Below are 23,045 nucleotides of genomic sequence, written 5' to 3' on the forward strand. Positions count from 1 at the left end.
AAAAAAATTAGAGACCTTCCAGTATATATAATTGGTTCAGAGTAGAAAGAACCGATCCCAACCCAATTATTAATCGGAATACAAACAACAGAAACAGAACCAACAAACTGGTCCGGGCGGTTCGATTCTATCGGATAGACCCGACCCATTGACAGCTCTGATCTAACCATTGGAAAACAGAGACAAGAAGAAAGGACAATAGGCCGCATGTGGCGCACACGTGCAACATCAGTGAAGCTTAATTTAAAACCTGTGCACGAAACACGAAGGAAACTGTAGTAGGAATGGAAGAATAGATTCACTAGGAAAAAATTAAAAAAAAAAAAAGAAAGAAGAAAAAGAAGAGAGAAAATCTTCTCTCTCTGAAAATTCTATCCTCCGGACTCCAGTCATTCTCACTTTTTTTTTTTTTTTTCTGCAAAGCCGCAGCAGTTGGAGCAGAAACAGAAGCAACTGCATTCTTAGTTCTTACACATTCTCTTGTTTAAGGTTCCCTTTTTGGGAAACCAAAGCCACTGCCATTCTCTCTGTGTCTCTCCCTCTGCTGTTGTCTGTCTTATTCTTATTTCGCTCTTCTCTTCCATGAAAAACGCAGAAAAAGAAGCTCAGGAAAATGGGTGAAGAGCCTTTGGACAGAGAAGTTGAACAGGTTTCATATTTTCTCTATACATTTTCAAAATCCATATAACTATACCCATCTCTTTATTTTTCTTTTTTTTCTTTTCAAGTTTAACATTATTATCTTACTCTTTCTTTTTTTTTTTTTCTGAATTACCCAGTGAATTTAACATTATTATATTTATGACAAATTTTTTCTCTGTTTCTCTAGCCTGTATCCTGTAGGTACTGTTTCATGGCTCAATTCTTTTTTCTTTCCTGCGTTATTTTCGTTTAACTGAAAATGTGGTTTGGATTTAGTCTCTATTATTCCTCCTCTTTCTTCAAGTCTTTCATAACATTCCTACTGGTTGTTTTGTTCATGGTTTTTTTTTTTTTTATTTTTTTGTATAAATGTTTTGAAATTTGTAATTTAGATGAAGCTCACAGGTGGCAATTACAAGGTTCTGCTCTAACGTCTGAAACATATGTTTACTTTCTCGTTTTTCTGTTTTCGTTTTTTTTCCTTGTTAGTTTTGGGTTCTGGTGTCTGGCAATTTACGTTCAGGTGGATGTTCAGTGAAGTTGGGGCCTCTGGTTTTGATTTTATGTTTAATCGATCGACTACTATTTGCACATCTCTGTACTAATCGCGTTACTCTTTTGCTGTCATTTTGTATATCTGAAGGCATTCATTTCTTCTCAGACAGTAGGCAATGGGTTTGGCATTCATTTCTTCTCAGACAGTAGGCAATGGGTTTACACTTCTAACATACTCTTTCTTCTGAGTGGTACCAACACTGGGTAATTAATGTTCCTGTTAAGTCAAAGTTACCTGTGTTGGTCTTACAATCAAAAAATTTTCTGCTTTTAACTTTGGTTTCTGTATGAAAAGTGGTTTTCTAATTTTGGGTTTCAAAGTTATAAATTTAGAGTGTGAATTCACGTTAGAGAGGCTTAATGGAATTCAGTGAATTCCATTTGCTGGATATTTTGAATTAGGAAATGGCCATGCACTGTTCTGCTAAGATCGTGCCATTGGAAGCATTCTTTTCCTCCCCATAATTCAAAGCAAAAGTTCATCATCTAGAGCTGGTACATTATCTTTTCTAGAATTACATCATGTCTTCATATTAATGTGTGATGATGGGATTTAGAATATGATGAAGCCATCCATAATGTTTAATTTAGGTAATGGTTTGGCATTTTCTTTTTCCTGCCTTATGCAACTATAACAACCTTGAGAACAAGAAGCAGAGCACTTTCCATATGCTTATATATTCATTTGATGTGTTATCCTGTGTTTAGTTTTTCTGTTTTACTGATGCTTATTGTTTGCTTCTATTTATTATAGATGTTTTGTATCCAACTGAATCTTTGTGTATCTTGCAAAGGCAATTGTGGCTTTAAAGAAGGGTGCACATCTTCTGAAGTACGGACGTAGAGGGAAGCCAAAGTTCTGTCCTTTCAGGCTATCCACGGTAGGCTCCTTATGTGGTATACAGTTTTCTGATGACAGTAAATACCTGGTACAGTTTGTGTTATCTGAGATTTCTTGTTGATAAGTGATCTTCACCCAACATAAGTTAATTGCCTGTCAGGCTGTTATTGCACTTTGTATGTAAGGTCAATATAGGAGCTTGTGATTGTAGTACCCGTGAGAAGCTTCTGCAGTAATAACAAAAGCAAAAACAATAGCAACTTTTTCGATTTTAAAGAACTATTGTTGTTTGTGATGGCCTGGATTAAACTGGTGGTGAGGTGCTACAATGCCACTCCATTTACTTATAAGCTGATATTAGGTGGTCCTCTCCTTTCAAATTGAATAAACCATAATTTAATTACTTAATAGATTTTCCATCACCATTCTTTTAAAATAAATCTAATTCTTTGGTAGTCTCGACACTAAAATGTAGAACCTTTTGACTGCTTAAGTCAATTCATCTCAACAAGGAATTATCTCAACTATTCGGTGTTGGCAGATGAATCCTGTTTCATCATTCCATTCTGTCGGGTCACTACATTTTGTATAACAAAGACTCTACTCAAGTTGATCACAAAACACAAATAAATTGATCCACTGACAGTGGGGGCACTGTGCCTAGAGATGCATCTTAGGGGCTGTGCCCTTCTCCATCAGCTAATGCTGTGTAATGTACCAATAATTTGATATGTTCTCTATTATTGTTTTTTTTCTTTATTCTATTTATCAAATCCTTTTTTCTTAATTATTTTTGATAAAAAACTATAATAGGATACTGCTGAAAGTAATGATCAGATATATATGACCTTTTCTCCGTCACCAACTTCACATCCATGAATTGTGTGAAGGATGCACACCATTCATTAGGAATATACAAGATTGGGACCTTCCTGGTCGGTGCCTATTTGGGTTGTTATTCAGACGGCATGTTGAAAATAAATTTGAGTCCACATTGATGATGTTGAAAAGAAACTGCAATGTGTTGCATGGTTTCCTTGAACTTAAGCCATAATTGATATGCTTTCCAAATCAATGATTTATGTATTGTGACAGCAGCCTACCTGAAAAGTTGTGAATTGGATGTGGTTTCTTTGTGTTTATATTTTGGGCAAATCTGTGTGTCTGCTTATGTACTCCTTTTCCTTTGTCTGATATAACTTACTCTTTCTGAATATCAGAAAAGAGAAAAAATTCCCTAGAGATACAAGCTGCCTTCAATAATTTGTTAGATGAGTAAACATTATTGTTCAAATATGTGTACTTCTTTTCTTAAATATTCTAAATTTATGAAACTTAGTATAGCTTATCTATTTATTCAAGTACATAGTATCTACTATTTTCTTTCTTCTTTCTTTCATTTTCTTTTCCCTTCAAGTCAGCATTGTAAGAGCATTGGTTGGCTTGTAAATTCAAAAAATTGAATATTTTGAGCCAAGTTCATGTTCTATCTACTGAAGCTCTAGGATCCTCTTGTGCTCCATGTATGCACTTCAAAATATTCAATTTTGAAGTGGAGGGAATAGATCCTACCCCTCAAGGGAAGCAATACAAGAGAGCACAAGTTCCTGAAGGACACCAAAAGAAAACATAATATCAAGTAGAGCACAAGGGGTGCCTTTATTTGGCCTTGAAGATCAATGAACTGATTCCACTTAAATGAGTTGCCTCTCATTCTTCTTTAGCTTTATGACCCTTCTTTTTCATCCTCACTGTTATAAAACCTTGGTCCATCTGGACAACCTCTACTTCACTATTATGAGGACCCTCTTTTTTTTTGATGAATATTATCAGGACTGTCATTAATCTTTGCCTATCTTTTTATTAAGCTATTTCTCTTTTGATACAGAAAATTTTATAATCAACTGTTTCTGACATAATTTGTCATGAGTTTCAGGATGAAAAACTTTTAATTTGGTATTCTGGAAAGGAGGAAAAACAATTAAGGTTGACCTCAGTTACAAAGATTATTCCTGGCCAGAGAACTGTAAGTAAACATTGATACTTTAAAAATGATGTTTAAACCAATTTCCAATTTACCTTTTCTAGCTATTGACCATACTGCCTTAACATGTTGGATATTTCCACATGTTGTAGGTAAATTTTCTGAGACAACCCCAACCAGAGAAAGAATCCCAGTCCTTTTCTGTTGTCTATGCAAATGGTGAACGTTCACTGGATCTGGTGATAATTTCCTTTTGGTTTCTATTTATGTTAGAACTTTATAATACCTTATTTTGACCCATTTCTTCAGTTCTAACAGTGACATTACTATTTTTCTTTCTTTCTCTTTTACTTAGGTATGCAAAGACAAGGAGCAGGCAGACTCTTGGTTTGTGGGTTTGAGAGCATTGATATCTAGGTCCCATCATTATGGAAGTTTGTGTACTTTGAGGAATCGTCCAGGAGCACAAACCTGTGCCAACAGTCCTGTTGGTTATAGCCGGCGAAGGAATAGTCTTGGACTGGAGGATTCATCTAAATATTCTCAGGTTCTAAGAGAGCACATTATATACCTATCATTTTCCTATTGTGGAAGCTTTTGCATTGTTATAGCTGAGAAGTGCATTTATGTTTTATACATTCTGTAACTGTACATTTAGCATATGTCTTGTTTTTTTTTTTTGGGGGGGGGGGGTGTACCTGGCATATGGGAGGTTTTATGTGAGAGATATCCTTGGTGAAAAATCGACCTGTTGTAATTGGATCATCATAATCATCCAATACAAGACCTTTTCTTGTGTCCACCTAGAAGAATAACATTGATCTGGTTACAATGATGTGTATTCCCTCTTCAATAATGTTAATATGCATTTCACCATATAGATACTTTTTTCAGGTATATGATAGGAAGGATTGATTGAACAATGGGGTTCCTCTCCCATCATCCTATGCATGTTGTATGTGCTTCACTGTTATGGTATCTATATCATAATTAATAACTATGATTTGTAAAATGGCATTTCTGTAATTCTCCATTTGCTAATGTTAAAATGCATTTCACCATATAAATGCTTTTTTCAGGTATTTGATAGGAGGGATGATGTGCTGATAATAACTTCTATACATTCTAATTATAAAGTTTTACCTGAAAAGAGATGTTGGTGTGTGCTCCCATTTTACTTCTTTGTATTGTAAATTACTATTGATAACATCCTTGCTGCATGGTTTTACATTCTGAAGGTTCGCAGCTTATGTGGGAGTCCTCCACGGTCACTTGCAGAGAGGTGTTTTTCAGATGGCTTATCACACTCTTCTGAGGGCTTTTATTCATCAGAACCACGATCTTTATCAAGCATCAGGACTGCAATGGATTTTATAGTTCCACATTTGTCATATATGGAGCCAAATGATCTCAAGGAGAAGAGAAGAGCTAATGCTGGCACAGGATATCGAGTGAATTTGCCTTATGGTGTCAGAACCCATTCTCAATGTTTTCCATCAACTGACAATACTGAAGTTCTGAGGGATGTCTTGATGTGGGGTGAAGGGATAGAGGGAGGAACTTTAGGTGGTAGGAGTGACAGGTTTGGTAACCCTAATGGTACAAAATTTGATGCTTTATTGCCCAAGTTACTGGAATCAACCATGATGTTAGATGTAAGGAAGATTTCTTTGGGAGGACAGCATGCTGCAATAGTTACCAAACAGGGAGAAGTTTTCTGCTGGGGTGAGGGCAATAGAGGGAAGCTAGGCCATAAAATTAACATGGACATATCTGAACCAAAAGTTGTTGACTCGCTTAAGGGCATCCATGTAGAATCAGTCGCCTGTGGTGAACATCACACATGTGCTGTAACACTTTATGGTGAACTTTATACCTGGGGTGACAACAGTTATGGTATTGGTCTCATAGGTGATGGAAACAATGCGAGTCAGTGGTTGCCCTGTAAACTTTTTGGCCCTTTAGGTGGTACACATATATCAAGTGTTGCATGTGGAGATTGGCATACTGCAGTTCTATCCTCCTCTGGCCAGTTATTTACATATGGTGATGGAACATTTGGGGTTCTTGGGCATGGGAACCATCAAAGTGTTTCCCAACCCAAAGAAGTAGAATCGCTGAAAGGGTTAAGAGTAAAGTCAGTTTCATGTGGACCATGGCATACAGCTGCTGTTGTGGATGTCACCACTGGTCCTTTCAAGATAAGTTCTTCCACTGGGAAATTATTTACATGGGGAGATGGAGACAAAGGAAGGCTTGGACATCTTGATAGAGAAAGGAAGCTTGTACCAACATGTGTATCACGTCTTATGGCTTATGATTTTGTTCAAGTGTCCTGTGGAAGGATGCTGACAGTTGCACTCACAGACACAGGTATGGTGTGGACAATGGGCAGTACAGTGCATGGGCAATTGGGGAATCCATATGCTGGAGACAAATCAATCAATATTGTGGAAGGCAAGCTTAAAGGGGAGTGTGTTAAAGAGATCTCATCAGGATCCTATCATGTAGCTGTCTTGACATCAAGAGGCAGTGTTTATACATGGGGAAAGGGTGCAAATGGACGATTAGGGTTAGGTGATATTGAAGATAGAAACTCTCCTACTTTAGTAGAGGCCTTAAGAGATAGACAAGTATTGAGTGTTGCCTGCGGATCAAGTTTTACAGCTGCAATTTGTTTACACAAATCTATCTTTAGTAGTGATCAATCAACCTGCAGTTCCTGCAAGGTGGCCTTTGGGTTTACCAGGAAAAAACACAACTGTTATAATTGTGGATTTTCATTTTGCCGCACATGTAGCAGCAAGAAGGTTATGAATGCATCATTGGCGCCGAATAAAAGCAAGCCATTCAGGGTTTGTGATCCATGCTTCAATAGATTGCAATGTATCACACAGTCAGATAGACTAAAAAAGATGGAAAGCCCAGGCCCAAGACAACCCTTGACACCACGCAAGGTATTCTCTGACTTGAAAATAGGGAGGGGAGAGGCAAAAATTACACGGGGTTCTCTATTTTCTCCCAGACTAAATAATAATGAGGAAACCAAATGCAATGAAGGGCAGGTCTTAATCAAGCAACTGGGAAGTCAGCTTCATCAGGATCCTACTTTTCCTTCATCAACTGGACCACCAAGATGGGGACAGGTCCCATGCCCTGCATTATTTAGCACATATGAAACAGAAAATTCTATGGCATTACTTCCACATTCAGGAAATCAATTATCTTCTGTTCCTCCAGCATATATACAAGAGATTCCCCAGCAATCAAAATCCATAACCGGTGCTGGTATGAATGTGGAGAGAGGTTTATCTGAGTCAGATAAATTTCTTATAGAAGAAGTTTGGCGGTTAAGAGCTGAGGTAACTTGTTCACCATTTTTTGTTGTGAAAATTCTTGCTGAGAGATTATTTATGGTATTTCTGTGTGACTCTCCTCTCTCTCTCATACATATAGACACATCTGCAACTGAATGCACTTTCTTTGACTCCCTCTGTGCCATTTTAGAATCTTCAACTTGCTCCAAATTGTTAATAAAGAAATAAAAAAGAAGATGCAAGGTCTATAGTCAAAACAAAAGAATGATAAGGATTCCATGACCTTTATAACTTTGTTTTGGGGATTGCAACTCTAGTTGTATTTGTTTACTCCTATGGGTGTGGGTAAATTATCCACAAAATTGTAAGCTCAAGTTTCATATAATGCTTAATAACATTTACCTTTGCTGATAGAAAAGGTGATTTTTGTAATAAAAAAGAGATCTATAATCCGATCTGTCCATTCTACACTGAGCTGATGACCAGGAAATCAGTTTGCCCACTGTTTTTTCCATACATCCTCAATTTGACAACCTTTGTTCTGAAAAAATTCTTAGTTCCTCTCTTGCCATAATATCCAAAACACTGTTCCTGGAATCATTTGCCAAATGACTTTCCTTTTTTTGCTCAAGCTCTGGAGGTGCCATCCTTTAGAACCTTCAGTTGCTAATTCTTGACATATTTGTTGGTTCTCTTTGTTGACTTAGCATTGACATAATTCAACTTAGTTTTCATTGAGAATTGTCATTAAAGTACTAAATTTAGTGATAATCACAACTAGAAAATATAACCAGATGAAAAAGAATGGTCAAATGAAAGATGTAGGACGAGAATACAGGGTATAGGAAGGAGAAGGGGTGTGGAGATTTGTGCTAGAGAGATCTTTTGGGTCTATTGACTCCCTTCCTACAAGAAGATTTGATTGAACAGAGTATATAGTTATGAGTGGTGAAACAATAGTATCCTGATAATTTTATTACTGTTGACTCAAGGACCTGGTTTAGGTTTTAAATATTCTATATAGATTTTTGTGAGAGTGAGAATTTGTCATCCTCCTTTTATATCTTATTGTGACATTCTGATTTCTTTATTAAGTTTTTAATTTAGTTTGACTCAAGGATCAAAATTTTCGATATGATACACTCCATATCTGGCGTATTGTATCGTATATTTTGGTTCCCATGCACCTGTTTATAGGTGTTTCGGGAACCCATTCATTTTTTTAAATAAATATAAAACTATATTTAAAACTAAAACTTGAAAAACTAAGAAAAAGGGGGGGGGGAGGTGTTCGTTCAAAGTGTCGATACACAGAGGTGTATCGATACTTAAAACCATAGTTTGACTTTGCATCTTCACTACAACATCACTGAATTAATGTAGATATCCTTTAGACCATCTTTGAGTCAAATGAAAAATCCTCCATATTATATATTCCCAAATGACATGACCTTTATTTCAAACCTATAGTTTCAGTTGGTTTAATTTCTTTCTTGGGGCCTGTTCTGATTTTTGTACAAATCTCATTTAAAAATGTCTCATGCAATTGACTTCTGGAGCTACTTTGGACTGAAATGATGGGTTGTTGGATGCTTCTTGGAGGTATTACCTTGGTAGATCTGTACTGCCCAAGGATTCTAAGCTTAGGACAGAAAGTGAGAAATACAGAGTGATACTCAAGGTAAAGGGGCGGCTAGCATGAGTAGACTTCCACAAATTGATGTGGTGGAAACATCAATTTGGTTGAAAAAATATTAATACTTATTTTGGATAATGTAGGACTTGTATGATCTGAGGCTGGAGTGGTAACAAAATATTATGTTTAATTTTTTTTGAATTTTCTGAAATTTATTTTTAAATTTTTAGCATTTCTTTTGCATTTTTGTGCCTTGCTTCAAAAAGGCACGCGCCTCGGGTGCAAATTGGCCCCTGTGCCTTTTTTGCACCTTGTGCTTTTAAAACACTGGTGTAGATTGGAGACCTACTTGAAGACAAGGTCTGCTATTAGAGACTAGTTGCAAGACTGTCATATTTTATGCCTCACACATCTTGACATATCATATGCTATGATTAAAGTTAGCCAGTATATGCATCAATCATAAGTTGCAAATCTTGAAGCAACTAAAAGAATTTTTTTTCTTATTTGAGGGGAACTCCCAAAAAGTGTTCAGAGATTATTGACTGCTATAGTGAGTTCCTGACATTTCATACTTTTTAGTCACTTTCATATTTTCTCCTTTATTCTTCTCCTCTCTTTTTTCTTTTTTTTTCTATATTCTCTACTACTATAATTCTAAATTAAGTATACTAGGAGATTAAACATGTTTGAATTAGAGCTTAGCAACTTGTAGAACAGAAGACAAAGTCAGCCCATTTGTAAGCTTAATATCATCTTTCCCAATAATAGGAGCAAGAGACCTATTATCTATAGACACCTTATCTCTACTTGAGATAACTGATATGAATGAAATGAAGTAGAGAGACTTGAAAAATAATCAGATGCTCCTGAGCCTGAATTAATGAGCCATAGAGTCGTAGAATTACCTTTAGCAAAAGATAAATTTGTAGTGGCATGTTTACTTTAGTTGGCGTTGGCGATTACGGTAGAAGGCTGTAAAGATGAAGAACTAGGAACAGGCGAACTACTTGTAGCACTATTCTCTAACTGGAATAAATACCTGCTGTGTTTCTCAACCTCAGTTCTAGCTACTGCTAAGGTATCTAACAATGGAAGACAAGGAGGAGCAAAAGTGGTGGTGCCTAGGAATCTACTATGTAGATGCTATATTTGTGCTCTCTTTCTTAGAATTGTTCTTCAAGTCTGGTTGGAGTTTCCAACATTTTTTCTTCTTTTTTTTGTGTTTAGATTTCTTATAGTAATCACATATTTCTTTCTCTTTAGTGCTGCTACCCTTTTGAGTCACCTATTGTATTTTCAATTTAGCTGTGAATGGAGTAGTATGACCTAGAGTCAATGCCTATAGCATATTGTCTCACATTCTTTTCACCATGATCAAGAAAATAAGTCTACGAAAGAGTCACATTGTCTCCAGTAAGGATGTATTGGTGTGTAAAGTCATACTCTAAATTAAGTTTAGCTAAGAATTTAAAACCCAATTCCTCTCTACAAGCTTATTGTAGGTAGCTGCATCCGTAGGACTTTCCCAAACTACAATTTCCAAGAGAGTGATATCTTACCAGTGTTTTTAGGGTAGAAGAATACATCCCTTTGTGTTAAATTGTTCACTTCAGGTTCAACTATTAAGCATGGGTGACATTTAATGATTTAATACCTAGGAGTATCAAGTATGTCTCTGCCATACTTTCCTAATCTCCTTGGCAGTTCTCATCCATAGGAAATTTCAACTAAGGTGGGGTTGCATGGAATTAAATAATCAAGACATTACCATTAGATTCTCTTACATCCCTGTCACATGCTTTATATCATGAAGATTTGGCTCTTCCTCAGATCCTGTCCACACCCTCCGAAATACACACGTAAGGCTAAGATCATTCCAAATAATTTTTTTTTTCCATCAAACTTCATAGTGGTCGCTTGATTACTTATTGTATCCCCAAGATGTCTAGAGCTACCTACCCCAGGGATTGACATCCTGCTTGAGATCTCCCTCTAAATGAGTACATTACTCTTTTCAAAATACAATTTTATGCAAGAACAAATCAAAAACAAAAAGAAATAAAATTTCCAAGGGCCAAGTCTTAGAAAAAACTACAACCCTACAGCATAGTTGTAGGGAACCACCCCTCTTGGGATAAGGAGAAATTGGAGAACAAGAATCCCTTCACTCCAGAGGCCCTAGAGCTTCTTCCAAAGGCTGCCTCTAACTCTAGAATGCCAATTCAATATTGGAAGAGCTGATTGAATGCAGATTCTCTTCTAGATTATTACTGAAAATTTTCTCAGTTTATGGTTTTGGGGAAAAATCTGACAAACCTGTCTTGATCATGATGATCCTAAAACTGTGTGAGTTTCACCTGAGATGGAGTTGAATACACCAAGATCTCACTGTTCTGGTTGTGCAGTTGGCCAATGTGTTTACCGAAGGAGTTAAAAAGTCTACATTGCAGCATACTCTTGGCAAGCTGGGCATGATTAACATCTATGCTCAGTTTCACGGGGAGTGTTGAGAGATTGTTAATTGCTTTATTTCTGTAGTTGGTTGCTTTATTTATTTATTTTTATTTATTGTTGTTTTCTATTCTTATTTAGTGAATTGTGTGACCAGGGTTATTCCATTTACTGCCATATAGGATCTCATATATAGGTGAACTAGAGGTTGACACTTTCTCTATTCTTCTTCTCTTCTTCTCTCTTAATATCTTCTCTTCTCTATTCTGTCTTTGCTACTTTACCTTTGAAATATATATATAATTCTAATATGAATATACTAGAAGATTAAACAAATAAAAGGAACTTTTTCATGGACACTTGAGGATAGAATCATTCATGGATGCAGACTGGGCTGGTTTAGTTGATGATCAATTTTTTATGTCAGTTTACTGTATATTTGTTGGTCGGAACCTTGCTTTGTGTTGGAGGAAAAAAATGTTGGCATTGGGTTTGGTGTTGAGGTAGAGTATAGGGCAATGACGCATTGGGACTTAAGAGTTGTTGTAGCTAATGATTCTTCATAGAGAATTGAGTATGAAGGATTGGTTCAGTTGCATTGTGACAACCAAACAACCATTAACAGTATGCATAATCCAGTCTAGCATGATAGGGTTGATCGACATTTTATAAGTGTTAAAGTTACCTTTGGAAAAGTGTTGTATTTTTTCCCCTTTTGTGAAATTACAAAGTGAACTAGCAGATGTTCTCACAAAAGGACAAAAGGAGTTCTTAAACGCAAATTTGATGTGTTACTAGCCATGCTTAACACCTATCTTAGCTTGAAGGGGAGTTTTGAGTTATTTGGATTATATACAATTATTTTATTTTTCTTTTTTATTGTGGTGGCACTATAGTCATTACACCTTATATTATAAATCCAAATTTAGACTGGATTGTCACCATACTGGCTGGAATATGGAACTTCTGTTAAAGGATTGCACCAACCTGAGAGACTTCTATAATTGTCAAGGATCAAAGAGGTATCATATCAGATAGTTTGGATATGGACACACTTTGGAAATGAATGGATGTGGATGAAAGATATGAAAGCGCTTGGATACAGTAGGGAAATGCATACAAATCATATGAATACATTAATAACACTAAATCTGAATCTTGTATAAATACATGTACACATTATACAATAATTGTCACCATATTTCAGTTTTTTATAATTATAACTTTAAAATTTTAGAAGTTTTTGTGAAAACTTATTTAGTATTTTTATATAAATAATACTGCCTTTTCAAACAATAAATATGTTTTCATTTTTAACATATGATTGTTTTATTTTGAAAGTAACTATAAAATTAAACATATAAATCATTTAAGGTGGATAACATAAATTATTTTCACAAAATTTTCCATTTATTAAATTTTTTGGGAAAGTTAAATCTTAAATTATTTTTTTCAGTTTTTATAATTATAATGTTCATTTTTATTGATTTTTGGGAAAACTTATTTATTTAATATTTTTATATAAATAATTACTTTTTTCAAATAATAAATATATTTTTTATTTTTATAATTATAATTTTCAAATTTTTATTAAAGTCAAAAAACAATCCAAAAGCGGTCAATATACAAAGTCGTGAAACCAAGAATCGGTATGTTCCCGTATCAGTGTGTATCAGACCGTATCCATTGATACAGCATGATATGGAGGTGTATCATACTGATATGCATGACTTGTGCAATACAAACCCAGTTGTGGTGTATCCTGTATCCATGTTCATGGATACGGATACGATATGCCGCATATTTGGGAGTATCATATTGATACTTTAATCCTTGATTGCAAGTATAGAACAGGGTACAGGACTGATGGAATTGGTCCTGATGTTGTTTACAGACGCTATAATTGGGTTGGTTCTATGTTGTCATTGAAATCAAGAAATTTTAAAAAGTTAAAAATTAATTAGTTTTTAATTTATACATGTAATAAATTTATATAAATACAAAATGTTGAATTTATTTATTATGAACTTTTCATACAATTTTATATAATATCTATATAAATACATTATTATATATATTATATATACATAGAACAAATTTTGATCAGATTGGATGTTGGATTAGGTTTCAATTCGGAGTATTGGAGTCTGTTGACAGCCTTACCAATAATTATCATATCAATTAGATAATTTGTGTATGGTATAATAAGCTTGTTTAACAAATGGTCATATCAATTCAGATCTGGTTTTGTATATTCCTGGTCATACTTCTTTTCTATTTCATGCTTTTGTTATGAAATTTAATACGTTTATTTTACTTATTTCAGTGACCTATTGATGTTTATGAAGATTTCTTCCTTTGTTAGGCTAAGACCTTGGAAAAGCAATGTCAAATGAAAAGTGAGAAACTTGAAGAATGTGAACAAAGGCTTGAGGAAACATGGTCTCTGGCAAGGGATGAAGCTGCTAAATGTAAAGCAGCAAAGGAAGTTATAAGAGCCTTGACAACAAGGGTAATCTTCTTTTATTATAAAATTCTTATTCTGGGATGCATCCTATCCTGGTTTAACACAATGAAAATGAACAAAGGAAAAAAGGAATATCAGAAAATAAGGGAAAAGAAGTCAGGGACGTTTATGTGGTTTCCTCATATTCTAATCATTTAATGGGTTAAAAGGAAAAGGAGACAAAGATAAAAGCAGAAATAAGTGAAATAACCCTTAGGACTATATATATAGGCCAGAAGTGCAGAAAAAAGGCCATTACCCAATGTTGGCCCCAGCTATGTGTTCTCATATGCTGCAAGCCCGAACCAAGATTTTACCATTTTACCATTATACCGAGCCAAGATTCTAAATCTAAAGTTAGCATAATAAATGTTATCAATTTACAATAGAATTGAAAAAAATACTCGTGATGAATGAGCGTAACAACTACTGCTTAGTGCTTATTGTTTACTATAGTTTATAAAATATATTTGGATCTTGTCCAATTGTATGGTGGCATCCATCTTCATTGCACAAAGTTACATGTGCTTGACATGACTTTGAGAAGCCTGGCATGCTTTACATTTTTATGAGAAAATTATTAATAGATCTCTTTTACAGACAGGAAAGTTGTTCCTTCAACTACTGGAATGCAATCTTATGTCAGTGATTGGCCCCATTTCCTGGAGGCAAAATTGTGGATCCCATGCACCTATTGAAAACTTAATAATTCCATATTTGCATCACATATACATTCCTAAAATGACATCCTCATTCTATAGAGCTGAAACATAGTAAAGCACTTGAAGGAAAACTAAAAGATGCAGAAAATCAAAATTAGTAGGTTAGGATATTTTGAGTACAAAATAGATTTTTCTTGATTGATTTACTTGTAACATTTATTCTATCCCAGTCTTATCCAACAGTTCATATCATCTTTCAATGCCCATTATTCATCCGATACATGTCTATACTCTATAGATTTGTGTATGAACTCAAACATTTTGAAATTTACGCATTCTCTCAGTCATACAGACACTTATAGTTGTTAAACCCCAGAGACCGAAGGCAAGATCAACAAAAAATCTCAAGTAGTTAGTTCATACATATTTTTCGTGCTTGATTTACTTGTGACATTTATTCGATAGTATATATCATCCTTCAATGCCCATTATTCACTGGATACATGTGTATAGATTTGTATATGAACTCAAACATTTTGAAATTTACCCATTATCTCAGTAATACACACATAGTGTCAAACTCCAGAGACCAAGGGCAAGACCAACAAAAAACTCTCAAGAGGCTAGTTCATACAATGAAAAATAAAACATAGTACCAACCAAAATCCAGACTCACATCATTCTGTTGGAAGAACCCCCCTTCCTCTCCACTGATCGCTGGCCATGTCATCTCCAGATAATTGGCTATGAGAAGTTGACTTTGAATGTCAAGGGTCTAGCTTTATGATTGAAAGGGAAAAGATTCCAAGAACCAGAGGACCCACCTTATATCTACCCAATATCAACCTAAGGTTGTACCTCAACATGAATGCAACAAAATCTTATCAATCTGAGGTCCTGTAAGATGGTCATAATCTCTGGTCTAGTTCAATTTAACATAAACAGAGTAAGATAATATCACCATGAAAATTTATGAAAGCCCTCCCAATACCCATACCATGTACAATTTTATCTATTTACATAAAACTTTCTTTGTGAGACTATCCTTATTACTGTTTCGGTGTATATTTATGGATTTATGGATTCTAGAAGGGTTCCTAAAATGTATTCTAGTAATCTAATTTAGGTTATCTGGATCCCTTTTCCTGTCTGCAACTTTTCTCATGAAGAGAGGAAGAAATGACAAACATGTTTAGCCCTTTCAAGAAGCCACCAAAGGTGGTCTGTGAATGATTCCTTTTCTTGTGTATCACTTGTTAAAGACAACAGGTGCAGCAAACATGACCTCTATGTGGATCTGTTTATGTTTATGCTTATAATTTGTATCTTTTATTTCAGGTGTGCCATTGTTGAATAAAAGACCATTTGTTATAATCAACCTAATTTACAACTTTTCTGTCAGGCAAAGTTGTTCGGTAGTTTGGTTCTAATCAGTGGGTGTGAGGTTAAGAAGAAAAAGTGAAGTGAGATGAGAGCTAGATATATGTAAATTAGAACTGAAGGCCATTACTCAGTGTTGGTCCCAGATATCTGGGGTCGTGGGAGGGGTTGATTGAAATAGAAACCTAAGCTTTGGCATTTTTGCACCAAGTGGCTGCTCCCAGACTTGAGCCTGCATTCTCATGTTTGTCATCATGAGATTTTACCATTATGCCAAGCAATGGCCCCGATATGTAACAAGTAGAACCATCATTTCCAAATGAAGACTTCAGAACTTTTTTCCCCAATGTATGGGCAATAGCTTAACCATCCATTCAGTGTCTTTATTCATCTAATATTTAAAACAATTCGACAATATTTTTTAAATTGAATGAACTGGGCAATGCCTAATTAGACCCATTCAGGAAAAGTCTTTGTATTATTTTCTCTTCCTTTTTTCTCAAAAAAAAAAAAAAGAAATAAAGAATATAAGCTGTCTCGACAATCATCTGTCCATTGTTATCTCTGCTTTATTGTTGCCACCAATTTTGCATATCTGAATGCATGCCTTTTGTCATAACCTGATGTTGCTAAAATCATTTTTCAGTGATTTCGCAGACAATCTCAACTTGAATTTTTCCAAGGCTTGTTTGAAATAATCCTGTAGTGCAACTTTGCTTCCTGTCAAGTGTCAACCCCATGACAAGCCAGACGAATGGTCAATTAAATAAAATGATGGATCAGCTTGATTTGGTTTGTCAATGGCTTGGAAGGGTTGATTGAGGAATTGATTATCTTTTTCAAAATCTGGGACATTTCCACATGTTATGACAACAGATATGATAACTCTGGGTTCTCTTCTATATTACTGTTTACCTGGATCTCTATGTAGAGATAAACCAACTTCTTATTGAGCTAGATATTGCATTGGAGCACTGTTATACTACTGTTAACCTGGATCTGTAGACAAATAAAATTCTAATTAGGCAAGATGATATAATTTTAGGTACTTTGAGTTGATCTGGTCTTAAAACTACCATAAATCATGCGTCATATTTACTTGCTATCTCTAACTTTGAGCTGTCAATGAAGCAAGGTTTAAAATGTCGATGTCGATGGAAATGTCGCTTACCAAAATATAGGACATATGTCGGAAATGTTGGAAATGTCGAGGGGAAATATTATAAAAATTAGAGACATTGTGGAAATATTATGAAATATGTGGAAATATGCAAAGATATTTTATAAAATGATAAAAGAAGCATTAATACATATTTCTAGACTATTATCTTATTCCCAACCATTATATAAAGCTAAGAAACTAAGATCAATAACAAATTAGTAAATGACGATTTACTGATTTATTATGCATTTTGATGTTTTACAAGGTTATCTGATATTTTCTTTTCTTATTTTTAATTCTGATTTATTGTAAATTCTAATATATTTATTTCACACTAGTAAATAGAAATACATTTATTCTGATTTTTTAAATATTAAAGTTATAGTACATTATGTTTTATTATAAATTTAATAATCTGATTCTCCTTTTTGTAGTATTAAGATTATGATAAATTCTGATTTCTTATAAAACTTAATGAATTTATTATGATATTTAATACTAAATTTATAATAAATTATGATTTAGTATAAAATTTATTAAATTTATTCTGATTTTTTATATTAAATGTAGAAAATGGTTTATTATAAAATTTAATAAACATTTTCTGATTTTAATAAATATTTTAAAAATATTAACTAGTTAATATTTTATGTTTTATATTATAAAGTAATTAATTTATTCTTTTGTTTTTATATTTTGTTAATTCTTTTTATAAATATTTTATTTGAAATATTAAATAGAAATTATTAATGGAATAATCTATATTAATATACTGTATTATATTAATATAATATACTAATATATTATATTTTTAATGTACATTAGTCGACATAATAGGAAAAATTGTATTTTTTTGTTTATTTGGACTGATTTGGTCAACATTTCCGACCAACATAATGTAATTTTTATATTACCATCCACTTTCATGTCGGTGAGCCTCGACATCGACATATGTCGGGCGACATTAGCAACATTTGAAACCATGCAATGAAGTCAGGGCATGTCTGTCAATTAATGTCTTCATTTTTATTTACAATTCATTTGGTGGGGAATTTGATACATACTAGTACAATTGAGATATTGCATTATTCCCCAACTTATTATATGGTGCGCATACCTTATATTCACATATTACAAATCTTCTAACATTTTTCTCTATTGTACAGCTACATACCATGTCAGAGAAACTTTCAGTTGTAAGAGAAGTAAATATAATCCCTGTAGTAGTTGATGGAGTTGATATGAATCTTCCACGTACGCCACCCATCCATGCTGAGAGTACTGACCTAATTGTTTCCTCTGGGTTGCCCCCTGAAGTTGGAGAACTTGCAGAAACCTGTCGGTCACCTGATCCATTTTGTAATGCATTATCTAGTACTCACGAAAGAGATCTATGTCCTACTCGCACTAGATCTGGAGCTAACTCTTTACCAAGGACAGATTCCAGACGAAATGCTACGAAACAATTGAAAAATGAATGGGTAGAGCAAGATGAACCTGGTGTATATATCACATTCATGATTTTGCCAAGTGGACTCAAGGGACTGAAGAGAGTGAGGTTTAGGTAATTTTAAATTCAGGAAATCATTTCATCCTAATTAGTAATTACAAATCCATTCACATGCATCAGGAGCCTAAATAGATTGTATTTAACAGCTCTACCATATCGATTTTCTGGGGTCTACTTTTTCAATTAAAAATTCTTATGACCCTTGAAACCCACTGCATCGAACTAATATATTGTCATGGTTGGTGCTCTGCAGTCGGAAACGGTTTAGCCAGAAGGAAGCTGAGCAGTGGTGGGAAGAGAATCAGCTAAGAGTATATCAGAAGTATCAAGTTGAAGGATACATCAGCCCAGGCAAGAACTAAACTGACAACTGATGTTTTCCCACTCCTTGTTCTCCTTGAGTATGCCATGACCCCGTATTGGGTCATACCAAACAGCCTCAACTTGCTCATCTGCAATGAGTATTTCTAAAGCTAATCGATATGATACATGTTTGCCTTATACTTAAATTACGGGATTGTTGAGCGAAGAGGCTGTTTCTTTATTGCTTAAGAAAAAGCTCTTATGGTCTCTCTTCCACCTTGAAGTTAGGTGGACAATTTTTCATTAGATGCAAGTGGAGAGACTGTGCAGAGGATTCTCTCTCTTTACATGTATTTATGTATGCATCAATGCCTGCGCATTTTGGAGGCCTTTTTTCTGTGTTTTTTTATTTTTTTTTTATTTTGTATTTATATATGCATCTGCGCTTGGGCATTTTGGATGCCTAGCCTGTTTTCCAGTGTATATTTTATATTAATAAGGAATCTCTCTGTCTCTCTCTCTCTCTCTACACAACAGCTTGGAATTTTGGATACAGAATACAAATGAAACGAATTAAAGAGTTCCATTTTGTTATAGTGTCAACCCATTAAACTTCGGGACTCAGTTGACCCAATCAAACAAATATCCTCAAAATTATCAAGCTGTCAAGGATCTGAATTTTATCAAAATCTTGGCTGAAAACTGTCATTGGGCTGGATCATTGTAGTTATACTTTTTTTTTTTGGTTTCTTCGGGAGGAAGCAGAACATTCAATACAGTACAACAGGCTGAAAACTGTCATTGGGCAGGATTATTGTAGTTATACTTTCATTCAATACAGTACAGGTCCCAAAAACTCGGAGCAGAAAGGTATCCTGATGGCTGAAAATTCGGGAATGAAACCCAGGAGCCAATCTTGCCCACCAAAATACTGATCAACTCATTCATCTCCCTGCACTTGTTGAAGAGCTTCATATTCCTCAGCCCAGATTGTATCAACGACAGCTAGGGGATTTACCCTCCAAACACATTTTCCTCTTGCTCAAAAAGGTAAGGACCAGGCTGACAGAAGCTCCAACATTGATTTAGGCATTACCCAGCCCGAGGCAGCAGTTCAGTAAGGCTGTCAGTGGACTGGGTTTGGGTTGGAACAATCTGATAAAATTAGATTTGGATGGTCTATTAAGCTTATCAAATCGGATTGGACCAGTGGACCATCATTAGAGCAGTAAAGCGGTTAAGCGGGCCAGGCCGCCAGCACCACTCAGCCACTCAGTCTTGGTCACTGTAGCAAGTGGATGCCAGGCCTAGCCCAGCATAGTCCATATATCGTATATAATTTATTTTAATTTCTTGTTTATCTTGTTAATCTATTTTAATTTTTTCATTATTATTTTTTTCAAATTTCCTAAAAAATCATGCTGCCCATGGCCCGAGCCCATCTTGGCTCGTGCCAGGCTTTCCTTTTCAGGGGTTCCGGGCCAGGCAGGCATAGTTAACTCAGGCCTGCGTGCCAGCAGGACACAGCCTGCAAAAGATACCTCTAATTATCATAGAATCGGATTGGATATCATCAAATTTGGTTCATGGGCAATCAACTTCTCTCAAGCTTATCTTTCCATCTTGGTCGGAATTCGTGGCTTTGAAGAAATTCTTTGCAGGTTGGCTTTACATTAAGTAGGTGTCAATTAGTTTGGATCAGCTCAGATCCAATCCAATCCCATTTGCACTAAAATGAATAGAACTAGTCGGATTTTGATTAGATTGTATCTGGATTAACTTCTAATGGATTACTATAGGATTAGGTCAAATTGGACCAAAACTCGGTCGATTGAAAGCCCTAGTTTTCAGAAGGCAGACGTAGATGCCATGTGCAATAGGGTAGTGAATGCAGAGATGGTTAATTGATCCCACTCCCTGCCCACAACTGGCATGGAGGATCTTGAATTGCATACCCCGTTTCTTCTGAAACTATTTAGTGAGGAACTTGCCAAGGGAAGCCTTCCACCGTAAGAATCCACTCATGAAGCATTAGATCTCCACATGACCTTGTATAAAATAAAATTAAAAAACATCATCACAAGTTATTAACAAATGACTTAATAGAGAACTTCCCATTACTACTCCATTTCCCTCCTGCTTTCTTTGAAGGATTTGATTCCTGAGCAACTATAGGAAAGTTCCAAAATATCATAGCATTTTGGGATTAGTGTTTTAAAAGGCGTGGGCCTCCCGGCGAGGTGCCCCCAAAACACCTTGAGGCATAGGCCTCCAGGCGAGGTGCCCCCAACCATGAACGCAATACATTTATCCACATTGATATTGAGATAAGCTATCAGGAGACCCAATAGATGTTATCAGATTTCTATAAGATGAAGACTATAGTGTTTTGGACTTGTATTTTCTCCACCTTCTAGGTGACAATAAGATCATTGTCAAATAGCCATAGTCCCTTTTCAATTATCTGGTCATCCAAGCTTGTAGGGAATTGTACTAGAAAGGAGCCAAAATAGTTGAATCTTTGACCTTCCACGATTTTCAAATCATTTCTTTTAGCCTTGCAACCTTTAGGTTTCAACTTGTGGAGACTCTAAAGATGCATGAGAGAACATCTCCATTCTTTACTGAAGGAAGTGTAAGTACATGTAGATAGCCATCACAAAACCTACAATGAGGGTTGGAATAATGCAAAGGTAACCACCATAGAACCCACTAAAGCAGAAATGATGTCAGTTGATTTGTGATATCACATATTAACTTTGGCACACCTGTACATAGAGTGTCGTCCCATGTGATTATGAGTAAGCTCTCGAAAAGGGTTGTTGCTATAAGAGTGTCCACATGAGAACTCTAACGATAGGAAATCCTAATCCTAAGAGATTCTCATAGACACATGGTGAAACCCTAGCTATTTACTGCTTATGTATTCAATGAATTATAACTGCCTTTCTAAGACAAAAACGTTTCCTCTGGTCATTTTCCTGTTCCCTATTATAATCACACATTTCCCTCTATAAATAAGGGGGAGGCCCAAAGTCCTACACACGAGATAATCTCGAGAGCATTGCAAGAGTCCTAGCATTCTAGTCTTCTGATTCCCTAAAATTCCTCATTACTTTGTCCTAGAGCCAACACCCTTACTTCCCCCACCTCTTTAGCCTTACCTCACAACTTATAGGAAGCATCCTCTCTCCTATCTTTAACAATATTAAAATAATTCAGAAAAAAGTCTTGATCTTCAATATCTCATCGTTAACCATGAAACAATAGGAAGAATATGAAGTAGAGGGAAGCAGCTTAGCAAAGGAGGGTAGAGAGGGAAACAGATATAGGAAACCCTTGCACAAAGGCAAGAAGTAATCTTTTCTATTTGTGGGTCCCTTGGGTCTAGGCCTGTTCTAATGATCCTTCTTTGTACTTATTTTATTTTGTGTAATGCATTATACCTTACCTTTTCTCAATAAATTTTGCATTTGGTTCAGTTTTTGCATTTGTTTGTTAGAAACTGTGATTTGCACTCCTACCTGACATGAAATTTGCACCTTTTCTCTCATTTGTACTCACTAACAATACAAATATTGCATTTTAAAAACTAATGCAAAATTTGCACCACCTTTCTCCTACCTCACTTCCAAACAAATAAACCCTTCTATCTCCATTCTCTTCCATTAAAGTGGGGACTGGTTCATTTTACTTATTTACTTCTCACATATATACAAGGCAAACTCAACTATAAGGCAAAAATAAACCACAATTTCCCCTGTACTTGGACCTCTGTAAAAAATCTCGCTTAATATTTCAATAAATATGCAAGTACACCCATTCCATTAATTGTGCTGAAGGGACACACTAGTGCAATGTTTTAGAGTTTTTAATGTTTTAAAATCCCATTTTGGCTCATGAGAAACTTTATTAGAACAAAGGTTTACCAAACTATCACCACAAAGGAGATTCACTTGATTTAAGTGGGCTTCATTGTTCACTTGATCAAGTAAACAACAAAGACCAAGTTGGGATTGCACTTAAATTTCCCTTGTAAGTAGGCACACCATACTTAGGCAATCTAGAGATTGAATGGTTTTCACCATGCACA

General features: G+C 35.3%; 1 protein-coding gene across 1 annotated transcript; it reads left to right on the forward strand.

Annotated features, from left to right (window-relative positions):
* Window positions 1-319: 319 nt before the first annotated feature.
* Window positions 320-19,480, forward strand: LOC104589558 (Regulator of chromosome condensation (RCC1) family with FYVE zinc finger domain-containing protein). The gene is made up of 9 exons (XM_010247906.3): window positions 320-649; window positions 1,992-2,078; window positions 3,975-4,064; window positions 4,175-4,261; window positions 4,378-4,569; window positions 5,261-7,384; window positions 13,795-13,941; window positions 18,306-18,703; window positions 18,903-19,480. The coding sequence occupies exons 1-9, from the start codon at window positions 614-616 to the stop codon at window positions 19,009-19,011; spliced, it is 3,270 nt and encodes a 1,089-aa protein (XP_010246208.1). The 5' UTR covers window positions 320-613; the 3' UTR covers window positions 19,012-19,480.
* Window positions 19,481-23,045: the final 3,565 nt, after the last annotated feature.

Source organism: Nelumbo nucifera, chromosome 4 (assembly GCF_055504915.1).
Source record: "Nelumbo nucifera cultivar China Antique chromosome 4, China Antique-T2T, whole genome shotgun sequence".
NCBI lineage: Eukaryota > Viridiplantae > Streptophyta > Magnoliopsida > Proteales > Nelumbonaceae > Nelumbo > Nelumbo nucifera.